Source organism: Rhinopithecus roxellana, chromosome 10 (assembly GCF_007565055.1).
Source record: "Rhinopithecus roxellana isolate Shanxi Qingling chromosome 10, ASM756505v1, whole genome shotgun sequence".
NCBI classification, from domain to species: Eukaryota; Metazoa; Chordata; class Mammalia; order Primates; family Cercopithecidae; genus Rhinopithecus; species Rhinopithecus roxellana.
This window is the reverse complement of record NC_044558.1, coordinates 92,384,935-92,407,272: the sequence shown is the minus strand read 5'-3', so window position 1 is coordinate 92,407,272 and position 22,338 is coordinate 92,384,935. Positions and strand designations below refer to the sequence as shown.

Below are 22,338 nucleotides of genomic sequence, written 5' to 3'. Positions count from 1 at the left end.
ACTGCTCTCTAACGTCCCCGAGGGCTTTGTGAAGGCAGGCGACATGCTATTTTGTTTGAGGCCAAGGGTCCAGGGATTGGCACATAGTAGGTGTCCAATAAATATTTATTGAATGAATGAATGATCAGTCATTCATTTGAGTAGCAAATAATTGCTTGGGTTCTCATGTCGTGTGTAAAATATTTGAGACGGAGAGGTGCTTCAGACAAAAATATACCTTTCCCATGTGACAAATAATAATTGTTTCCTTGGCCGGGTGCATGGCTCATGCCTGTAATCCCAGCACTTTGGGAGGCAGAGGCAAGCAGATCACCTGAGGTCAGGAGTTCAAGACCAGCCTGGCCAGCATGGTGAAACCCCGTCTCTACTAAAAATACAAAAATTAGCTGGGCGTGGTGGCAGGTGCCTGTAATCCTGGCTACTCGGGAGGCTGAGGTGGGAGAATCACTTGAATCTGGCAAGCGGAGTTTGCAGTGAGCCGAGATTGCACCACTGCACTCTAGCCTGGGTGACAAGAGTGAAACTCCATCTCCAAAAAAAAAAAAGTTTCCTTGTCCTTGTTTTCCCATCTCAGACCTAAGCTGACCCCAACAGTGGCTCAGGGGAAGTGGATGGCATCCGGGACAACCACTAGACCTAAAATGAGAAGATATGGAGATACCTACATCCCAGAAGAGATGGCCCAGGGCCAGGGGTAAAGGCTGTCTCTGCCCCTTGCTGGCTGGGAAGCTTTGGCCAAAGAAGTTCCCTTTTCTGAATTTCAGTTTGCTCATCTGTCAAATAAGACAGGGTGGCGCATGAATCAGTCATAGGCAGTGCCCAGGAAAGCAGTGAGGGTTGCTCTCATCCCCTCTCCTCCTCCATCTTCACCTGGAGGTGTAGGGTCTGGAGCTTTCTCTTTAACAAAGGAGGAGGGGCCTAGGTTGCTGGAAGCTGCCTGAAGCTGGACAGAGCTGGTTCCTGGACAGAGCTGGTTCCCGGGCAGGCTGGAGGGCAGGAGCTGGGGCCACGCTGGTCTGAGATAGTGGGGCAGGGAGGTAAGGGGTCTGGGGTCAGCTGGGGCCCCTGGAGCTCAGTGTGTGTGTGAATGAGAGGCTGCAGGAGTTTGGGAGGCTTTGGGCAAAGTCCAAGCTGAGCAGGTGGGAGTGAGAGGGGCTGAGCATGGTCTAGGCCCTCCTGGGAATGTCGATTGAATTCAGGGTGACCTACTGAAGAAAGTGTTGTGCTGGGGACCCTGAGGGGTGAGAGCAGATTCTGCCTGCCAGAGGGGCAGGGCTGGGCATTCTGCCAGCCGAGGGGCCAGCCGAGGTGTCCCAGCCCTGGCACCAGGGATTTGGCTGTGGAGTGCCACCAAGGTAGCCTCTGGGGAAAGACTTTGGGGACAAGGGAGGTGGACAGCATTGGTGGTCCTTACCTCAACTCATAGACGTGACAGGTAAGGCCCAGTGACAAAAGGGACTTAGCCAAGGTTGGCATGACTGGGACTTGAGCCTAAGCCCCCTGCTTTCCCCTGGGTTGTTCCACAGCAGGGAGGACCCAGGTCCCCTATTTCATCCCTGGTGGCTGCCATACTGGACAAGAGCTCTGTGTCCCCTGGCCAAGACAGCTCAGTCTCAGACCTCAGGTGCCTGATGGAGTCTGGGGTTGATAAGGCTGTTGGCAACTTGGGGCTTTTTCATTTAACTGATTCCTGCTGTCCTCTTGTGAGTCAGTATAACCAGGAGGGCTGGGGAAGCCTGGAAACTGAGCCAGGAGCATTCGGTTCCAAAGGACAATTGGCAATAAATACTAAATGCCTGCAGCTTTCATAATAGCAATGATAACACTACTATATTAGAGAAAGTATAGCATTGTGGTTAATGGCAGATGCCAAAGACACTGCCTGGTGTGAATTCTGGCTATGCTGTTTCTAACTATGTGACCTTGGAAAAGTTACTTACTCTCTCTGGGCCTCAGGTTCACTGTCTATAAAATGGAATCAATGGTGAGTTAATGGCATGCCTGTTGTGAGCCAACAGGTGGCTCACACCTGTTATCCCAGTGTTTGGGAGGCAGAGACAAGAGATTGACCTGAGGCCAGGAGTTCAAGACCAGCCTGGACAACTCAGCAAAACTACATCTCTATAAAAATTAAAATATCAGCCGGATGCAGTGGTGCATGTCTACAGTTCCAGCTACTCAGGAGGCTGAGGTGGGAGGACTGCTTGAGCCCGGGACTTCAAGGTTACAGTGAGCCATGATCGCGCCACTGCACTCCAGCCCAGGCAGCACAGTGAGACCCTGTCTCTAAAAAACACACCAAAAAAGACAAGAAAGAGGAAGGATTATGGAGTAGGGGGCGTTCATCCTGACAATCCCAGGATCCCCAGGGGCAAAATCTGGGGCTTTCACCAGAAAGGAAGAGACCCATTTCCAAGTGGACAGACACCCAGCGTGGGTGCCCTTACCATGCAGGCTCATTGAATCCTCACAATAGTCCTGCCATGTACACGCTCTTCTTGCAGTTTGTTGTGTGGTTGGTTGGTTGTCATTTTTTGGGTCTTATTTTTTATTATTATTTTTTGAGACAGAGTTTCCCTCTTACTGTCCAGGCTGGAGTGCAGTGGCGCGATCTCGGCTCACAGTAACCTTGCCTCCCAGGTTCAAGCGATTCTCCTGCCTCAGCCTCCCAAGTAGCTGAGATTACAGGCATGCACCATCATGCCCGGCTAATTTTGTATTTTTAGTAGAGACGGGGTTTCTCCATGTTGGCCAGGCTGGACTTGAACTCCCGACCTCAGGTGATCCGCCCGCCTCGCCCTCCCAAAGTTGTGGGATTATAGGCGTGAGCCACTGCGCCCTGTCTCAGTTCTTAGTTTTAATGGTCACTTCCTCTAAGAGGTCTTTCCTGACCTCCATATCCAGAGTAGGTCCCCTTGTTCTTCTCTTTAGGACTCACTATATGCCTGTTTCCCTCTTAGCAGTTTTCAACATTTTTGATTATTTTGTTTGTCTATGCAGTTATTTGTTCAGCGCCCATCTCCTCATCAGACTATAAGTCAGCTCCAAGGTTGATGTCTATCTTGTCCACTGTGGTATCCCCAGTTGCTAGGTCAGGGCCTGCACCTTGTAAGTGCCCTGTAAATATGCTAAAGTAAGGGTGAGCAGGTCACCATGCTCAAATCATGACACAAGGTATCAGTGAGATAACGTCTCCAGAGGGCTCAGCCAATGACTGGCACATAGTACAGACTCAACAAATGACAGATGTTATTCTCTCTCTCTCTTTTTTTTTTTTTAAAGACAGAGTCTCGCTCTGTTGCCCAGGCCAGACAACAGTGGTGCGATCTTGGCTCGCTGCAACCTCCGCCTCCCAGGTTCAAGCAATTCTCCCACCTCAGCCTCCCAAGTAGCTGGGACTACAGGTGTGCACCACCACACCCGGCTAATTTTTATATTTTTAGTAGAGATGGGGTTTCACCATGTTGGCCAGGCTGGTCTTGAACTCCTGACCTCAAGGGATCCACCTGCCTCAGTCGCCCAAAGTGCTGGGATTATAGGCATGAGCCACTGCACCTGGCCAATGTTATTCTTACTAATTTACACCACAACCTGTGAGTTGGGGACTGTTTTTATCCCCATTTTAGAAAAGAGTAAACAGGCACAGAGAAGTTGTGACACTTGCTTGGGTCACACAGCCAGGAAGTCAGAGCTGTTTTCTAATTTTTGTTTCCAATCGACCCCAAAGTCTATGCTCTTGGGGTCCAGGATTGAGCTGAGGCCAAAGCTGGAGTATGCTGCATTTGGGGATCAGTGATGACCCATGGGCTTCTTTTCCCTGATGCCCCAAGCTGAGAGGTGCTCTGGATGGGACTGGGAAGAGGTGGCTCAGGCTGTACCCTGCCTGAGAGGGTCCTGAGAATTCTCAAGGCTATTCTGACCAGGGCGTGGGGTCAAATTCAGGGCCAAGAGAGCCCGATCTCTCTGATCTTGAACTCCAGCCATGACTTAAGGGTGGACAAGAAGTTTTAAGTTTGTTGAGTGGGAAGGGGAGGTTGCAGCGCTCCCCCTAGCGGCCAACAATGGAATGGTGGGGACCGGCCGAGTGCTTTTCTGCCTGGGAGAAGAGGGGCTGGCTGTATTTGTTCCTTTTTTTTCTCTACTAGTTTTCCTCCCTCTCATTTCCTCCTTCTCTTCTTTTCGCCCTTTCCCACTGGTCCATTCACTCACAGCTCCTTGGCTTCAAACCTCTCAATGGGCTGAGCACAGTGGCTCACGGATGTAGGCCCAGCACTTTGGGAGGCCGAGGTGGGCAGATCACTTAAGCTCAGGAGTTTGAGACCAGCCAACATGGTGAAACCCTGTCTCTACAAAAATACAAAAAACTAACCAGGCGTGGTGATGTGTGCCTGTGGTCCCAGCTACTCGGGAGGCTGAGGCAGGAGAATCGCTTGAACCTGGGAGGCAGAGGGTGCAGTGAGCTACGATTGCACCACTGCACTCCAGCCTGGGCAACAGAGCGAGACTCCATCTCAAACCACCACCACCACCACCTCCACCACCACCTCCACCTCCACCTCCACCACCACCTCCCAATGGCTTTCCCTTGCAAGTAGAATTTGAATAACAACCAAACTCCTCTCCGTGGGTGGGAACCCTCTGCCGGCACCCCTGCCCACCTCTCTGCCCTCACCTCCTACCCTCACCTCCTGCCCCAAACCCCTTCTCTCTTCATTGGCAGCACCCCAAGTGCATTTCTCCCTCGAGGTGGTCCTGGCTGCTGTTCTCTGCAGAAACTTTTCCTCTTGGCTCTCTTCCTGTCATCCATTTCAAAGTTCCCCTTTCAAGAACCTACAGATGGAGAGAGAGTTAAAAGACCCCTCAGCCAATCCGAATTCACGGATCTGATTTGCATCCGGATTCAAACTGTGAAAAACCCCAAACCACAACCAGCCACAGAATCAGCCACTGATCATATTTAATGTGATGATTTGAAATGTGAACAATTACCATACACTAGATGATATGAAAAAAATTATATGTTTAGATGTGATCATAGCATTGTGATTACATTTTTTAAAAAAATTAGACTCAGTGAGGTATAATTTACATAAAATAAAATTAGCCCACTTTAAGTATAGAATTCAATGTGTTTGAACAAATGTATATACAGTCATGAAACCATATGGTTACATATAAAAAAAGGAGTTCTTAGGCCAGATGCAGTGGCTCACGCCTATAATCCCAGCAGTTTGGGAGGCTGGGGCAGGAGGATCCCTTGAGCCCAGGAGTTTGAGACCAGCCCCAGCAACATAGTGAGACCCTATCTCTACAAAAAAGTACAAAAATCAGCTGGATGTGGCTGTGTTCGCCTCTAGTCCCACCTACTCAGGAGGCTGAGGTGGGAGGACTGCTTGAGCCTGAGAGGTCAAGGCTGTAGAGAGCTGTGATTCCAGCACCGCACTCCTGCCTGGGTGACAGAGTGAGACCTTGTCTCAAAAACGCAAGTTCTTTACCTCTGGAGATACATGCTGAAATATTTACAGGTGAAATAACATAAAATAAAAATATAATAGTAATTAAGGGGTAATAATGATACAGGAAGGGGGAGTGGGCACCGATAGGGAAGCGAGTTAGACCATGAATTGATTGCTGAAGCTGAAGGGTTTTTGCTTGTTTGTTTTTGAGATGGAGTCTCGCTGTCACCCAGGCTGGAGTACAGTGGCACAACCTTGGCTCATTGCAGCCTCCGCCTCCCACGTTCAAGTGATTCTCCTGCCTCAGCCTTCTGAGTAGCTGGGATTACAGGTGTGTGTACTATCACTCCTGGCTAATTTTTGTATTTTAAGTAGAGACAGGGTTTTATCATATTGGCCATGCTGGTCTCGAACTCCTGACCTCAAGTGATCTGCCTGCCTTGGCCTCCCAAAGTCCTAGGATTACAGGTGTAAGCTGCTGTGCCCGGCCAGCTGAAGGTCTTTATATAGTTCTCAATACTTTTACTATGTTTACATTTTCCGTAACAAATGTTTGTACAAAGCTTTCCTCCTGAGAGATGTCTTTCCTGACTGTTCTTGCTACAATAGCACCCCATACCCTCTGCAAGTCACTCCTATTTGAAATTCTGCGACTTTTCCTAGTGGGAGGTTTTTATGACTCGTGGGTCCCCAAAACTGGAAATGCCTGGCACATAGTAGGTGCTCAACAAGTATTTTCTGACTGATGAATGAATTCTCCCACTCTCTCACTCATTCCTCGCCACATACTGGCCACTTTCTACATCCCTGACACAGCCACACTTATAGAATGAAAGGACTGCAGGCCAAATGTCTTTGACCAGCTAGGGAAACTGAGGCCCAGAGAGATGCAGATACTTGACGGGGCTCTCACAGCTCGGCAGCTGGCTGGAGTGAAGGCCACCTAAGCCAAGTGCTTGCTCTACCTTCCCCTCCCTTGTCCCGGTTAAGGGAACTCTTGACGGGCAGTGCCTGGGTGGTGAACTTCGTGTCCTCCGCAGGCTATCTACCTGGTCTCCAGAATGGATGGCCCTGTGGCGGAGCGTGCCAAGCAGGAGCCCTTCCACGTGGTCACGCCTCTGTTGGAGAGCTGGGCGCTGTCCCAGGTGGCTGGCATGCCTATCTTCCTCAAGTGTGAGAATGTGCAGCCCAGTGGCTCCTTCAAGATTCGGGGCATAGGGCATTTCTGCCAGGAGGTGAGGGTGTGTGGGCAGAAGGGGAGAAGTGAGGTTGTGCAGGAGGGAGGGAAGAGTGAGGGGTGTGGGCTGGGGATGGGTTTGGGCAGGAGGAGAAACATGAACTCGTGCAGATGGGAGGGGAGAGGTGAGGGCAGAGCTGTGGGCAGGATGAGGGATAAAGGCGTATTGGGAGTGGGATGGGGAGATTCTAACCCCATTCTACATAGGCCATCATGACACCTGCTTGGGTTAGCCCTTAACCCCATTCCTTCTCTTCCCAGATGGCCAAGAAGGGATGCAGACACCTGGTGTGCTCCTCAGGTGACCCCACCCTTTTTTGTTTCATGGGGGTCCTCAGGGCAGAGGTTGGGGGAGGAGGAGCTGGCTGGAGCAGCAGTAGATGTCCAGGGTTGGTCTCCTCTTAAAGGTACAGCCTCAGCAAGGTCATTGATGAGATGACTACTGTGTACATCCCATTCCTAGCCTTCTCCCATAGTTCAGGACTCATGGTGGTAGCAAGTGCTAGAAACCCAATTCATTTAGGTTTAAGCTACAGGCTCTAAGAATGGAAAATTCTTGGGATAAGTGACTTTCAGGCACAGGGGGATCCGGGAGCTTTCCACTCTGTCTCTCCTCTGGGCTTTGCGCTCCTGTATATTAGCTTTATTTTTAGGTGGACCTCATGGTAGCAAGATGGCCACCAGGAATTCCAGCCTTGCATCCTACTGCCCTCCGAACCCTAGGAAAAAGGGAGCACCCCTTCTCGATGCCTCGCCTCAATCCTGGAATTGGTCTTTTTTGGCCCTGCTTGGGTGGTGTCTTCATCCTTGAACCAATCATGGGTTGGGGGATTAGGTTCTGATTGGCTCAGCCTAGATCATGTGTCCCCCTCTCCAATGGAGGAAGGAGTCAGTGGGGCATATAAATGTTGGGGAGGAGTGACTCTGAAGGGATATGGAGGGGGAGGGAAAGGCATGTTAAAGGCCAATGCAGCTCTGCTCACTGCCCCTTTCCTCCTTTCTGCACAGGAGGTAACGCGGGCATCGCTGCTGCCTATGCTGCTAGGAAGCTGGGCGTCCCTGCCACCGTCGTGCTCCCTGAGAGCACCTCCCTGCAGGTGGTGCAGAGACTGCAGGGGGAGGGGGCCGAGGTTCAGCTGACTGGAAAGGTAAGGGTCCCGGGAAGGGGAAAACCATCTGGAGTGGGCTGCTCTCCTTCACCCCACCCCACCCCTGTCTCCTTTTCCTTTCGATGAGCTGTGGCTGGGACCCAGTCCTCTCTCAGGATAGCTGAGCTGAGGGGGGAATGAGGTGGGATGGTGTGGAGGGCTGGGACCTCCCAACTTGCCTCTGCCCACCCTGAGAATACCCTCCATGTGTGAACCAAGAAAAATGGGAAGCTGGCAATGGAGAGGAGACTGTCTGTCTCCTTACATCCTTACCAGCACCTGGTATTATCTACTTTTAACGTTTTTGCTGTTAGATAAGACAAGAAGTATCAAGATAATGGCAGCATCAGTTTTCATTCTGAGACCACCCCAGTAGAAATGGTATCCTCTGAGAAAGATATCACTGGTTCCCTTTGTTCCCAAAGAAATAGAGACACAGATACAAAATCTTTCTTTGGGAAGAAGGAAAAAAATCATTCAAATAATGGAAAACAGATTTTTAAACATCTTGAAATTAAAACTAAAAGCCAAACTATGGTACCCTAAAACTGGTCCCAAATACTTCCTGTATATAGTTTCTTCTCTTTCTTCTGTCCTTCCTTCTCTCCCTCCCTTTTTCTTTCCTTCCTTCATTATTTCCCTCCTTCCTTCCCTCCTTCCCTCCCTCCCTCCCTCCTTCCTTCCTTCTCTCCCTTCCTTTCTTCCTTCCTTCCTTCCTTCCTTCCTTCCTTCCTTCCTTCCTTCCTTCCTTCCTTCCTTCCTTCCTTCCTTCCTTCCTTCCTTCCTTCCTTCCTTCCTTCCCTCCCTCCCTCCCTCCTTTCTTTTTCTCCTTCCTTCCTTCCATTTCTTCATCCGTCTAACCATCCTTCCATACATCACCCTTTCTCCCTCCTCTCTCCCTTCTTTCCATCCATCCATCCATCCATCAGATATTCATTGAGCACATATTCAGTGCCTGCTATGTTAGACATTCTAGAAACACAGAGATAATAAGACATGGTCTTTATACTCATAAATTTCAGAGTATTATGAGGAGACACACAGGTAACCAGATGATGGTAACAAAGTGTGAAGAGTGTTGCCACGGGGGAAGCACAGGGCACCAAGGAAGTCAGAGAGAAGACATGTTGTTTGAATCAGCTATTGTTGCTTGGTAATGCTGCATAACAAACAACCCCCAAATAGCAGCAGCTTATGAGAAACATTGCTTCTTATGCTTTGGGTCTGTGGGAGGGTTAGAGTGGTTCTGCTTCAGAATGTGGGGAAGGAGTAAGGTCTGCAGATGTCCCCTGTGTCTTCTCCAGCCAGTGGTCACCGGGCACACATTCTTCTCAAGGGCAGTGGCAAGAGGGGTGAGAAGAAACACGTGCTGCCTCTTTAGACCTCAACCCAGAACTATCACACTGTCAGTTCTGCCATATGCTGTTGGCCAGACAGCTGAGACCAACATCAGTGGGGAGGGGACATGTGCTCCAGCCACTCTAGTGAGAAGAACAGCAAAGCCACATGGCAAAAATAAAATTAAACAAACAGACAAACAAACAAACAAATAAGTAGATAGAGAGATAAAAAGTCTGGGCACTGTGGTGTGCACCTGTAGTCTCAGCTACTCAGGAGGCTGAGTTGGGAGGATCACTTGAGCCCAAGAATTTGAGGCCCGCCTGGGCGACATAGTAAGAACATGTCTCTAAAAGCAGTAACAAGCCACATGGCAAGGTGTGGGTGTATGATTCTAATAGAGGGAGGCAGTGCAGAATTAGGCAGTGGTCAAACCAATGGGCTGTGCCTTAGATTTGGCGAAAGGATCCAGGAAAGGCTCCTGACTGAGGGTCCCCAGGGTTGGGTATTGAAGGAGAAATCTGAGTCCGCACAGTGGAGAAGAGGGAGGGAATGATCTGAGTGTGAACAGAGGAAAGGGTGTGGGTGAAGGCGTGGTGTGGATGAGCACACGCATTCAGGCTGAGCCCAGCATGGGGCGGGAGATGGTGAAAGGTGAGGCTGAAGAGAGGAGAGTTGCTCCATCAGGCAGGGTGGCTTGTAGATGAAGCTAATGTGTTTCCATCTGAGGGCACTAGGGAAGCATGAAAGGAGTTTGAGCAGGGGAGGGACCTGGTTGGATGTTCACTCTGCCCGCTCTGGGGCAATGCAGGAAAGGAGCCAGAGAGGAGGCTGCTTGGGGCTCTACAGGTGAGAGATGTCAAGCACTACACAGGTGTGAATCTATTTTTTTCTTTAGTTTTAATTTCAGATTCAGGGATACATGTGCAGGTTTGTTACATGGGTATATTTCATGATGCAGAAGTTTGGGCGTCTAATGATTCTGTCGTCCAAGTAGTGAACATAGTACCTGACAGGTATCTTTTTTTTTTTTTTTAAGACAGAGTCTTACTCTGTCGCCCAGTGGCAGATCTTGGCTCATTGCAACCTCCGCCTCCCAGGTTCAAGCAGTTCTCCTGCCTTGGCCTCCCAAGTAGCTGGGATTACAGGCACCCACCACTACACCCAGCTAATTTTTTTTTTTTTTTTTTTTTTTGAGACGGAGTCTCGCTCTGTCACCCAGGCTGGAGTGCAGTGGTACAATCTCCCCTCACTGCAAGCTCCGCCTCCCGGGTTCGCGCCATTCTGCTACCTCAGCCTCCCGAGTAGCTGGGACTACAGGCATCCTCCACCATGCCCAGCTATTTTTTTTTTTTTTTTGTATTTTTAGTAGAGATGGGGTTTCACCGTGTTGGTCAGGCTGGTCTTGAACTCCTGACCTCAGGTGATCTGCCTGCCTTGGCCTCCCAAAGTGCTGGGATTACAGGTGTGAACCACCGTGCTTGGCTGACAGGTTTCTTTCCTTCCTTTCCTTCCCTTCCCTCCCTTCCTTCCTCCCTCCCTCCCTCCCTCCCTCCCTCCCTCCCTCCCTCCCTCCCTCCCTCCTTCCTTCCTTCCTTCCTTCCTTCCTTCCTTCCTTCCTTCCTTCCTTCCTCCCTTCCTCCCTTCCTCCCTTCCTCCCTTCCTCCCTTCCTTCTCTCTCTCTAGGAGTCTTGCCCTGTCGCCAAGCTGGAGTGCAGTGGCACCATCTCGGCTCACTGCAACCTCCGTCACCCGGGTTTAAGCGATTCCCCTGCCTCAGCCTCCTGAGTAGCTGGGATTACAGGTGCACACCACCACGCCTGGCTAATTTTTCGTAGAGACGGGATTTCACCATATTGGCCAGGCTGGTCTTGATCTCCTGACCTCATGATCTGCCCGCCTTGGCCTCCCAAAGTGCTGGGATTACAGGTGTGAGCCACTGTGCCCGGCTGACAGGTATTTTTCAACCTCTGCCCCTCTCCCTCTCTCCCCACTTTTGGAGTCCCCAGTGTCTATGTGCCCATGTGTACCCAGTGTTTAACTCCCAGTTATAAGTGAGAATATGCAGTGTTTGCTTTTCTGTTCCTAAGTTAATTCTCTTAGAATAATGGCCACCAGCTGCATTCATGTTGCTGCAAAGGACATGATCTTCTCTTTTATGGCTGCATAGTATTCCATGATGTATATGCACCATATTTTCTGTATCCAGTCCACCATTGATGGGCACCTGGGTTGATTCCATGTCTTTGCTGTTGTGAATACTGCTGTGATGAACATACAAATGCAGATCTTTTTGGTAAAATTGTTTATTTTCCTTTGGGTAGATACTCAGTAATGGGATTACTGGATCAAATAGTAGTTCTATTTTTAGTTATTTGAGAAATCTCCAAACTGCTTCCTATAGGAGCTGAACTAATATGCATTCGCATCAACAGTGTATTTTTTGTGTCAGTAACTCAGGGGAGTGAGACTCCTCTCTTCAGCCAGATGGGAAATTCCTTGCAGTCAGAGACCATTTCTTGGCTTCTGTCCTACTGAAGAGTCCCCGTGCCTAGAACTGGGCACAGAGTAGGCACTGCAGAGGCCCTGAGGATAAACAGGGGCTATTTCTGTCCCCATTGTGACCCTCCGCCCCTCCCTTGGGAGAGGAGGCCATTGTCTATCATTTAGTTTCTGTATCTGGTTCCTGCTGAGATCAGGGGGCATGGGGTCCCTCTGAAATGCTGTCTTAGTTTGGGTTCTCCCCAAAGCGGGCCCTGAGATGAGAACTGGGGTGCATGTGGTTTATTTGGGAGGTGATTGCAGGAAGCATTGGTAGGGAGCATAGAAATGAGTCAGGGAAGGGAAGAAAGCCTGTCAATGGTGTGTGAATGAGCAGGGGACGTGGATCTCCGCCACAGAGGCCAAGCCAGAGAAAAGAGAAAACTCACTCTGCTGTGGTTGGCTTGGATCCATCATGGTCAGGGCTGGCCCTGTGTGCAGTCTCTCTGGCTGCTTGAACTCAACTAGCAGGCCATCAGCTGGGCCGTTGCTGGTTTTCACGGACACACTCTATGGTGACCAAGTTGCTATCTGGGGTTTGATTTTAGGGGGCTTCTCCCCTACTGGTTGGCTAGAAGTGGGCACATGTGGCTGACCTTAGAGTTGACCCACTCCCAGCCTCCCTGGCTGGCCTGGCCTGGTTTTCATAGGGTGCCAGCAGGACAGGTCCCTTGGGTATTGCGGAAAGCACATGGCATCTGTTTGTCCACCTGGAAGTACTTGTCCAATTCTCAGGAGGCCTCTGGGCCCACACCAGGTCTGGTCTCATCTGCAGGGGTGTCCCCAGACTACTGGCTCCTGGGGCCACTAAGGAGAGGCTGGGCCTCTGCTCCGGCCTCCATAGCAGTCCCACTCCCAGCTCTCCTGAGGGTCTTGATTTCTCTGTAGGTCTGGGACGAGGCCAATCTGAGGGCACAAGAGTTGGCCAAGAGGGACGGCTGGGTGAATGTCTCCCCATTTGACCACCCCCTAATATGGTAAGGCTGGCACCCCTCTCCCCAGGAGTCCAGAGCTGGGAGACCCTCACTGAGTCAGGGTCCTCCCATTGGGCAAAAGGGGAAACTGAGGCCCAGAAGGGAGAAGAGGCTTCAAAGCCGGGCAGACATGGGTTCGGATCCCACTTCTGCCCCCTTGGGAATTGTGGGACTTTGTGCAAAGCATCCCAGATCCTGTGCCTCAGTTTCTACGTGTGTAAAATGGAAGTGATAGTACCAAGTCTCCTTTACTGAATATGTGCTTTGGGACCAGGCACCAGGCTAATGGGTCCTCCTGCACTGTTCCGTTTACCGTCCCCAAAGCCCTACAGGTGGGTGCTATTATCTCCATTTCATAGGTGAGGAAACTGAGGCATGTCGAGGTCAAACAACTTGCCCAAGATCACACAGCTAAGTACGTGGCAGAGACTCAGGGCTGCAGTGCCAGAGCTGTAGTCAGGCTGGTGCCAAGTGATATACTTGTCTGCTCTTAACCACACATTGCCGTTGCCTCTTTGCAAAGCTGGGGAGTGAGCTAAATGGGGTAATGTCCTGGAAAGGGCCTGGGAGGTTGATGGAGATGGGAAGCGATGAGCAAACAAATCCGTAATAAAGAAAATGAATGAGGCCAGGTGCGGTGGCTCACGCCTGTAATCCTAGCACTTCGGGAGCCAAGACGGGTGGATCGCCAGAGGTCAGGAGTTTGAGGCCAGCCTGGCCAACATGGCAAAACCCTATCTCTACTAAAAATACAAACATTATCTGGGCATGGTGGTGCGCGCCTGTAGTCCCGGCTACTCGGGAGGCTGAGGCAGGAGAATCGCTTGAATCGGGGAAGTAGAGGTTGCAGTGAGCCGAGATTGCGCCACTGCACTCCAGCCTGGGTGACAGCAAGACTCTATCCAAAAAAATAAAAATAAAGGGAATGAATGAAGCTGAGCGAAGTCACTGTTGCAGGACTTCCTCTCCCCTTACTGCAGATGGGATGGGGATGGTGGGGAGGGGTTTATGTATATGTGGGGGCAGAGAACCCACCCCTGGTAAATCCCCCCACCCCAGGAGCCATTGGGGCTGGGGTCCTCCCTTACTCTGCTCCTCCCTCTCACCCCCCCCCCCCCAGGAAAGGCCACGCCAGCCTAGTGCAGGAGCTGAAGGAGGTGCTGAGGACCCCACCAGGTGCCCTGGTGCTGGCAGTCGGGGGTGGGGGGCTCCTGGCCGGGGTGGTGGCTGGCCTGCTGGAGGTGGGCTGGCAGCATGTACCCATCATTGCCATGGAGACCCACGGGGCACACTGCTTCAATGCAGCCATCACGGCCGGCAAGCTGGTCACACTTCCAGACATCACCAGGTGGGTAAGGGCTGGGGACATTTGTAGGGGCTGGAGGGTGGGGGTACCACTGCCTAGGGCTTTCCAGTCCCAGCCAGTTGGAGACAGGGGGCACCCAAAAGGCTGTCCTTGGTCCTGGGACTCCAACCACAGTAAAGTGGACCTGAGTTAGAAGGCAGTACTGAAAAAGGAGATGAAGAATATGATTCATTTAAACCTAATCAATTCATAAAACAAGCTTTCATTGACTTATCATTACAAAAGCAATCCATGTGCGTTGCAAATAAGTTTGAAAATGTAGGCCAGGCTCCACGGCTCATGCTTGTAATCCCAGCACTTTGGGAGGCCAAGGCAGGTGGATCACCTGAGGTCAGGAGTTTGAGACCAGCCTGGCCAACATATAGTGAAACCCTGTCTCTACTAAAAAAATACAAAAATTACCGGGGCATGGTGGTGCACACCTATAGTCCTAGCTACTTGGGAGACTGAGACGGAAGGTTCGCTTGAGCCCAGGAGTTTGAGGCTGAAGTGTGCTGTGATCGTCCCTGTGAATAGCCATTGCACTCTAGCCTGGGAAACTTAGCAAGACCCTGTCCTCCCCCATACCCTCCAAAGCCAATACATTTTAAGAAGAACGTGATCATTGAATTGAGGACCCACCCTAATCCAGTACAATTTCACCTTAGTTTAACTAATTACATCTGCAAAGACTCTATTTCCAAGTAATGCACATTTTGTGCATTTTTTTTTTTTTTTTTGAGATGGTGTCTCACTCTGTTTCCCAGGCTAGAGTGCAATGGTACAATCTCAGCTCACTGCAACCTCTACCTCCTGGGTTCAAGTGATTCTCCTGTCTCAGCCTCCCAAGCAGTTGGGATTATTGGTATGCGCTACCATGCCTGGCTAATTTTGTGTTTTTAGTAGACCATGTTGGTCAGGCTGGTCTCGAACTCCTGACTTCGTGATGTATCCGCCTTGGCCTCCCAAAGTGTTGGGATTACAGGCGTGAGCCACTGCGCCCAGCCTGGTTGTGCATTTCGGAAGGAGGCATGATTTAACCCAGTATGGGTACAATCTCTGTCCAGATTTTGTTAAACATTCATTGGATACTGGGACTTAGGATGTAATGTGATATTATAGCAAGGTGTGTAAAAGCAAGACAGTTTTAAGTCAGGTTCCTTAAGCATCTATTGTGTACAAGGTTCTAGGTGGCCAATTGGAAAAACCTCAAGGGGATGATACCTGGACACGAGTCTCCTTCTCGTCTTTCTGGTACCATCTCCACTCTTTCCTGGCCTGGCCTGCATCCACCTTCCAGCATTGCTGTGCTATCTTTGCCTGGAAATTCTTTCTTTTTTTTTTTTAATTTTTTTTTTTGGTAGAGGTGGGGTATTGCTGTGTTGCCCAGGCTGGTCTAGAACTCCTGGGCTCAAGCGATCCTCCCACCTCAGCCTCTCAAAGGGCTGAGATTACAGGCCTGAGCCACTGTGCCCGGCCTCCCTGGAAATCCTTTGTACCATCTTACTTCTAAGCCGTTGCTCGTCCTGACCCTGCCACCCCGAATGCCAGCCCTGTTCACCCTGAGGAAATCCTCTTAGACATCTTGGGCAGCTGTATCCCATCTGGAAGACCCTCAGGGCACCCTGTGTGTGTCTGTGTCATTCTTCTGCTGTGTCCTGGTTTGGGCTACTGGCTGGGGTGGAGGAGCTAAAAGGTAAGGACTGGCTGATTTAGCTCTGAGTCCCTGATACCCATCCCAGAGACTGGCACAGCAGAAGCACTGAGGGAAGTTCCTGGAGTGTGATTTCTGTAGATGACACCAACCAGGTGCTCTGACTGGGCACCTGGGTATCATATGGGCTCCCCTTGCCGCATTGAGTTCCATCCATCCTATCTCGAGAATTCAGCTCTCTTCCAGCTTTTGTTCCCCTGAATGGGTGTAACAGCTCTCCCCAACCCCTGCGCTACCCTTGTTGTCTTAAAAAAAAAAAAAAAAAGAAGGATAACATCTTTATTGAGATCTATTTCATATGCCATTCAGTTTACTTATTTAAAATGTATGATTCCGGCTGGGCGCGGTGGCTCAAGCCTGTAATCCCAGCACTTTGGGAGGCCGAGACGGGCGGATCACAAGGTCAGGAGATTGAGACCATCCTGGCTAACCCGGTGAAACCCCGTCTCTACTAAAAAAATACAAAAAATAAAAAAACTAGCCGGGCGAGGTGGTGGCGCCTATAGTCCCAGCTACTCAGGAGGCTGAGGCAGGAGAATGGCATGAACCCGAAAGGCGGAGCTTGCAGTGAGCTGAGGTCCGGCCACTGCACTCCAGTTTGGGTGACAGAGCGAGACTCCATCTCAAAAAAAAAAAAAAGAAAAAAAAAGAAAAAGTGTATGATTCCGGCTGGGTGCAGCAGCTCACACTTGTAATCCCAGCACTTTGAGAGGCTGAGGTGGGCGGATCACTTGAATTCAGGAGTTCGAGACCAGCCTGGCCAACATGGCAAAACCCCATCTCTGCTAAAAAACACAAAAATTAGCCAGGCATGGTAGCATGCGCCTGTAGTCCCAGCTGCTCAGGCGGCTGAGGCAGGAGAATTGCTTGAACTCAGGAGGTGGAGGTTGCAGTAGGCCGAGATCGCACCACTGCACACCAGCCTGGGCGACAGAGTAAGATCCTGTCTCAAAAATAAATAAATAAATAAATAAATAAATAAATAAATAATAGAGTGTACTATTCGATGGTTTTAGCAGATTCACAGAGTTATGCAACCATCATCATGATCAATTTTAGAACATTTTCATCACCTTCAAAAGAAACTTCATACCCTTTGGCCATCACCCACCATGTCCCTTATTCCCCCACCCCAGCCCTAGGCAATTACTATTTTACTTTCTGTCTCCACAGATTTGCCTATTATATACATTTCTTTTCTTTCTTTCTTTCTTTTTTTTTCTTTTGAGACAGAGTCTGGCTCTGTCGCCCGGGCTGGAGTGCAGTGGCGTGATATCATCTCACTGTAGCCTCTGCCTCCCGGGTCCAAAGGGCTCGGATTACAGGCATGAGCCACTGCGCCCAGCCTACCTGGAAATCCTTTGTACCATCTTATGTCTGAGCTGTTGCTTGTCCTGCCCCTGCCACCTGGAATGCCAGCCCTGCTTACCCTGAGGAAATCCTCTTACACTGGCTGGGCATCTCTTTTAGTAGAGACGGGGTTTTGCTATGTTGGTAAGGATGGTCTTGAACTCCTGACTTCAGGAGATCTGTCTGCCTCGGCCTCCCAAAGTGTTGGGATTACAGGTGTGAGCCACCACGCCCCAGCCTACCCTGGATGTTTCACTTGAATGGAATCATATACTACGTGGGCTTTTGTGTCTGACTTCTTTCACTTAGCATCATCTTTTCAAGGTTCATCCACATTGTAGTGTGTGTCCGTGTTTCATTCCTTTTTATGGCCAAATACTATTTACTGTATGAATAGATCACACTTTGTTTATCCAAACATTTGGATGCTTTCCACTTTTTGGCTATTCATTATTGTAAACAGTGCTGTTATGAACATCCATTTACAAGTTTTCGTGGATGCGTGTTTTCGTTTCTCTTGGGTCTATGCCTAGGAAGGAAATCGTTGATACCTTTGTTACCTTTGAGTCCTTTGCTCTGCCCCCAGCGGGCAGTGTGTCCTTCCTCCATTGCTAGTCCACAGAACCCTTTTCTTCTTCCACTTAAACCCATCGATGCCTCTCCCAAGCTCTCAGGCTACAATGCAGACGCTCCCCACTCCACCCCAGCCACCGGCCTGTCCTCCAGTCCCGTAAGTGGGTAATGTTTCTCCCACCTCTGAGCCTTTGGACAGGCTGTTTCCTCTTCACAGCACACTGTTCCCCCCGTCCCATTCTTCCTGAGCTCCTGGCCTCAGGTGAACCTCCCACCTGGGTGCCCCAAAGTGCTGAGATTACAGGCGTGAGCCACCACCCTCAGCCACCACCCTACTCTTCTATGGGCTGGTTTATCCTTGTCTCTCACGTCTCAGACCCTCTCCACAACACTCCCCTTGGGGAGATGCCCCTTCTGATGTTCTCCTTCATACTAACTTACCACAACGTGCATTTATTGACTGGTTCTTGTGTTTGCTTATCCATCACCATCTCTCCCACAAGTCTGTGCTCTTAAATAACCACAGTAGAAATAATAGTAACTGCAACTAACACTTCTGTCAAATTCACCAAGCATCAGCCTTGTTCTAAGCACTTTAAATATTTTAACTCACTTGGCCAGGTGCAGTGGCTCAGTCTGTAATCCCAGCACTTTGGGAGGCTCAGGTGGACGGATCACCTGAGGTCAGGATTCGAGACAAGCTTGGCCAATATGGTGAAACCCTGTCTCTACTAAAAATAAAAAATTAGCCAGGCATGGTGGTGTGCACCTTAATCCTAGCTACTCAGAAGCTTGAGGCAGGAGAATCACTTGAACCCGGAAGGCAAAGGTTGCCGTGAGCCAAGATGGCACCACTGCACTCCAGCCTGGGTGACAGAGCAAGATTCCATCTCAAAAGAAATTTTTTTTTTTAAACTCAATCCCCATGATAATCTCATGAGCCCATTTTCAGTTGAAGAAACGAAGGTTCAGAGAGGTGAAGTGACTTTCCCAAGGTCACACAGCTGGTATGGAGCCAAGTTTCAAAACGAGGCAACCTGGCTCCAGAATCTGTGTTCTGGGCCACTCTGTGGTCAGAGGCTTTCCCAAAGGCTCTCCTGGGCCTGAAACACACTGCCCCACTCACAGCAGGTACCAGCAGGTAGTGATCCCAAGCACAGAGGTAAAGACTATGAATTCTAGAGCCGAACTGCCTGGACTTAAATCTGTCTTCTGCTACTGATGAGCTGTGTGCCTTCAGCTAGTTACTTAACCTCTCTGAGCTTCTGTTTCTCTTCCTGTAAAATGGAGCTGATATGTTTTTAACTCAAAGGGTGGTTGAAAAGATTAAAACAATATCCATACATCCAGCACATTGTACACATTTAATAAACATTAGCTTTTGGCCTGGTGTGGTGGCTCATGCCTGTAATCCTGACACTTTGGGAGGTTGAGGTGGGAAGATAAGGTGAGCCCAGGAGCTCAAGGCTGCAGTGAGCTAACAATACACCACTGCACTCCAGCCTGGGCCACACAGCAAGACCCTGTATCAAAAAAAAATGTATCGATTTAGGTGGGGCACAGTGGCTCATGCCTATAATCCCAGCACTTTGGGAGGCCAAGGCAAAAGGATCACTTGAGTTCAGGAATTCAAGACCAACCTGGGCAATATGGCCAGAGACCCCGCCACTACTGAAAATAAAATTTAAAAGAAAAAAATGTATTTATAGTATAGATGTGATATTAATGAATAACATGGAAAAGAATCCCTTTCTATGCTTGGCTTTCTGGGGTCTCTGGAAGGAATGGCTCGATCAGGGTTGCAGAGTCAGAGGCACTGATGCACAGAGTTACTCATTCAATGGACACATGATTTTTTTTTTTTTTTTGAGATGGAGTTTTGCTCTTGTTGCCCAGGCTGGAGTGCAATGGCACGATCTCGGCTCACTGCCACCTCCGCCTCCTGGGTTCAAGCGATTCTTCTGCCTCAGCCTCCCAAGTAGCTGGGATTACAGGCATGTGCCACCACCCCAGCTGGTTTTTTGTATTTTTAGTAGAGATGGGGTTTCTCCATGTTGGTCAGGGTGGTCTTGAACTCCCAACCTCAGGTGATCTGCCTGCCTCGGCCTCCCAAAGTGCTGGGATTACAGACATGAGCCACCGTGCCCAGCAAGGACACATGATTTTTGAGCACCTCCTCTGTGACTTATAATGCTGAGCTCCAATCAGCCCATTGCAGGATAGGAGGGGGTGGCTGGGGCTGGGGAGAAACCTGATTCACCAGCTCTTCCCTGAGCCCCTGGTCTCCCTGCCCCACCCTGCTCTATCCTGCAGCGTGGCCAAGAGCCTGGGTGCCAAGACGGTGGCCGCTCGGGCCCTGGAGTGCATGCGTGTGTGCGAGATCCACTCTGAAGTGGTGGAGGACGCCGAGGCTGTGAGCGCTGTGCAGCAGTTTCTGGGTGAGTGAGCCCTGTCCTCCACCTGGGCTCAGAGACCAACGAAGTCCCTGCGTCCTCTAGCCAGAGTGTATTCTCTCTTATCTGTATCCTCAGCACCAGGCACTGGCTAGGTGTGCAGTTATTGTGCACTAAGTACACGTCGAGTAGATGGAAGCGGGTGAGGGTAAAGAACGAGTGTGTCTTGCTGATTCCAGTCCCCAGACTTTTGTACACACTGCTCCTCTCTCTGGCTGGCCCTGCTCCCTACTGGTTTGATGTGACTAAGAGCTATCAGCCATCGCGGCACCTCCTCCAAGAAGCCTCCCCTGATCACCCACCCCACCCTGCCTGGGTTGGGGACCTCCAATGTACCACTCCCTGTATTCATAACCTCCTGGTTCTTATCTCTCTACATCACAGATTGTGAGCCCCATGAGGGCTGGTGTGTCTTAGTCACTGATGTGTCCCTAGGGCCTTCCTGGCATGGGGCATGGCAGGTAGTAGGCACTCAATAGATGCTTGTTGATTGAAGGGATGAATGTATGAGTGAATGGAAAGGTGGATAATGGATAGACAGTGGATGGATGGACGGATGGATAATGAAGTGATGGATTGATGAATGGTATAGAAATGAATGGATGGATGGACACATTGATTAATGAACATGTTGATGGATGGACATACAGTCAAATGATGGATAGGGGAATGGATGGATGGCTATGAATGGGTGGATGGATGGATATGTTGATGGATGTGTACACTGATGGATGGACAGATAGTCTAATGATGGATAGAGGAATGGATGGGTGGATAGAGAGATAAAAGGTGGATGGGTGGAGGGATAGGAGGCCAGGCTGATGGATGGGGAGAGCGTGAGACAAGTGATGGATTGCCAGCAGAGCAGATGAATGGCTGACTGGCTGGAGAGATGGCTGCAAGGATCTGCAGTGCCCAGGGCCTGCAGAGCACTGAGTGGTTCTTCTTCCCTTTCCCTCTTCTCTCTATTTCCCTGATCCCGGCAGATGATGAGCGTATGCTGGTGGAGCCTGCCTGTGGGGCAGCCTTAGCAGCCATCTACTCAGGCCTCCTGGGGAGGCTCCAGGCCAAGGGCTGCCTGCCGCCTTCCCTGACGTCAGTTGTGGTCATCGTGTGTGGAGGTAACAACATCAACAGCCGAGAGCTGCAGGCTCTGAAAACCCACCTGGGCCAGGTGTGAGGGGTCCCAGCCTGGCCCCAAAGACTCCTGAGAGGCCCATGGACACTCCTGTGGCTGGATGAGGAGGGCTCAGTGCTGGTGGATGGCAGTGGAAGCTGCCCTGTGCAACGGTGCTGGCTGCCTCCTGAAGGAAGCCCTCCCGGACTGCTCCTTTTGACTCTCCGACAACTCTGGCCAATAAACACTTTCTGAGTTGAGTTTGTGACTGCTATGGATCCTATCTTTCCATGTCAATGAGCTCACAGGAGACACACCACAGTCCTGTTGCCACTTCTGTAATACAGTGACTCCAAGCCCCATCTTAGGCAACAAAGCCAAGACTTGAAAACCTCAGTCTCTAAAGGAATTCAACCATTCTGAGATCTTAAATGGGCTTCCTTTAACTGGCGGATCAGCCCTGGTTGACCAGGTCAGGAAGGAGAGGGAGATGTTCTATCACTTCTCAGGCCTAGGCAGGAGAGGAAAATAACACCAGTCTTCATCCAGTGCTTGTTATATACCAGAAACTCTGCTAAGAACTTTCTATTTGTTGTCTTCTTTAACATTCACAAAGGTACTAGGAAGTAAAACCATTATTACCATCCCCGTTTTACAGATGCGGAAACTGAGGCTCGGAAAGTTTACATAACTTGCCCAAGATCACATATCTAGGATATGTGATCACTTGTCTCACTCTCCATCCATCAACCTGATCACATATCCCTCCAACCATCCATCTTTTATCTCTCTCTCCATCCATCCATTCACCTACCCATTATTAGGCTGTCTGTCTGTCTATCCATCAGTGTATCAATCCATCCATTCATCCATCCATACTCCATTCATCCATAATCCATCCATCCATTCATTCATAAGCCATCTACCCATCCATCCATCAATTCCTCTATCATTAGACTGTCTGTCTGTCTATCCATTGGTGTATCAATCCATCCATTCATCCATCCATCCATTCATTCACAAGCCATCCACCCATCCATCCATCAATTCCTCTATCATTAGACTATCTATCCATCAGTGTATCCATCCATC

General features: G+C 50.0%; 1 protein-coding gene across 1 annotated transcript; it reads left to right on the top strand.

The window, feature by feature from the left end:
• The first annotated feature begins 939 nt into the window (after positions 1–939).
• Positions 940–21,506, top strand: SDSL (serine dehydratase like). The gene is made up of 8 exons (XM_010368770.2): positions 940–1,037; positions 6,497–6,691; positions 6,955–6,994; positions 7,702–7,841; positions 12,609–12,697; positions 13,815–14,042; positions 19,990–20,114; positions 21,116–21,506. Exons 2-8 carry the CDS (start codon positions 6,518–6,520, stop codon positions 21,307–21,309), a joined length of 990 nt encoding a protein of 329 aa, XP_010367072.1. The 5' UTR covers positions 940–1,037; positions 6,497–6,517; the 3' UTR covers positions 21,310–21,506.
• Positions 21,507–22,338: the final 832 nt, after the last annotated feature.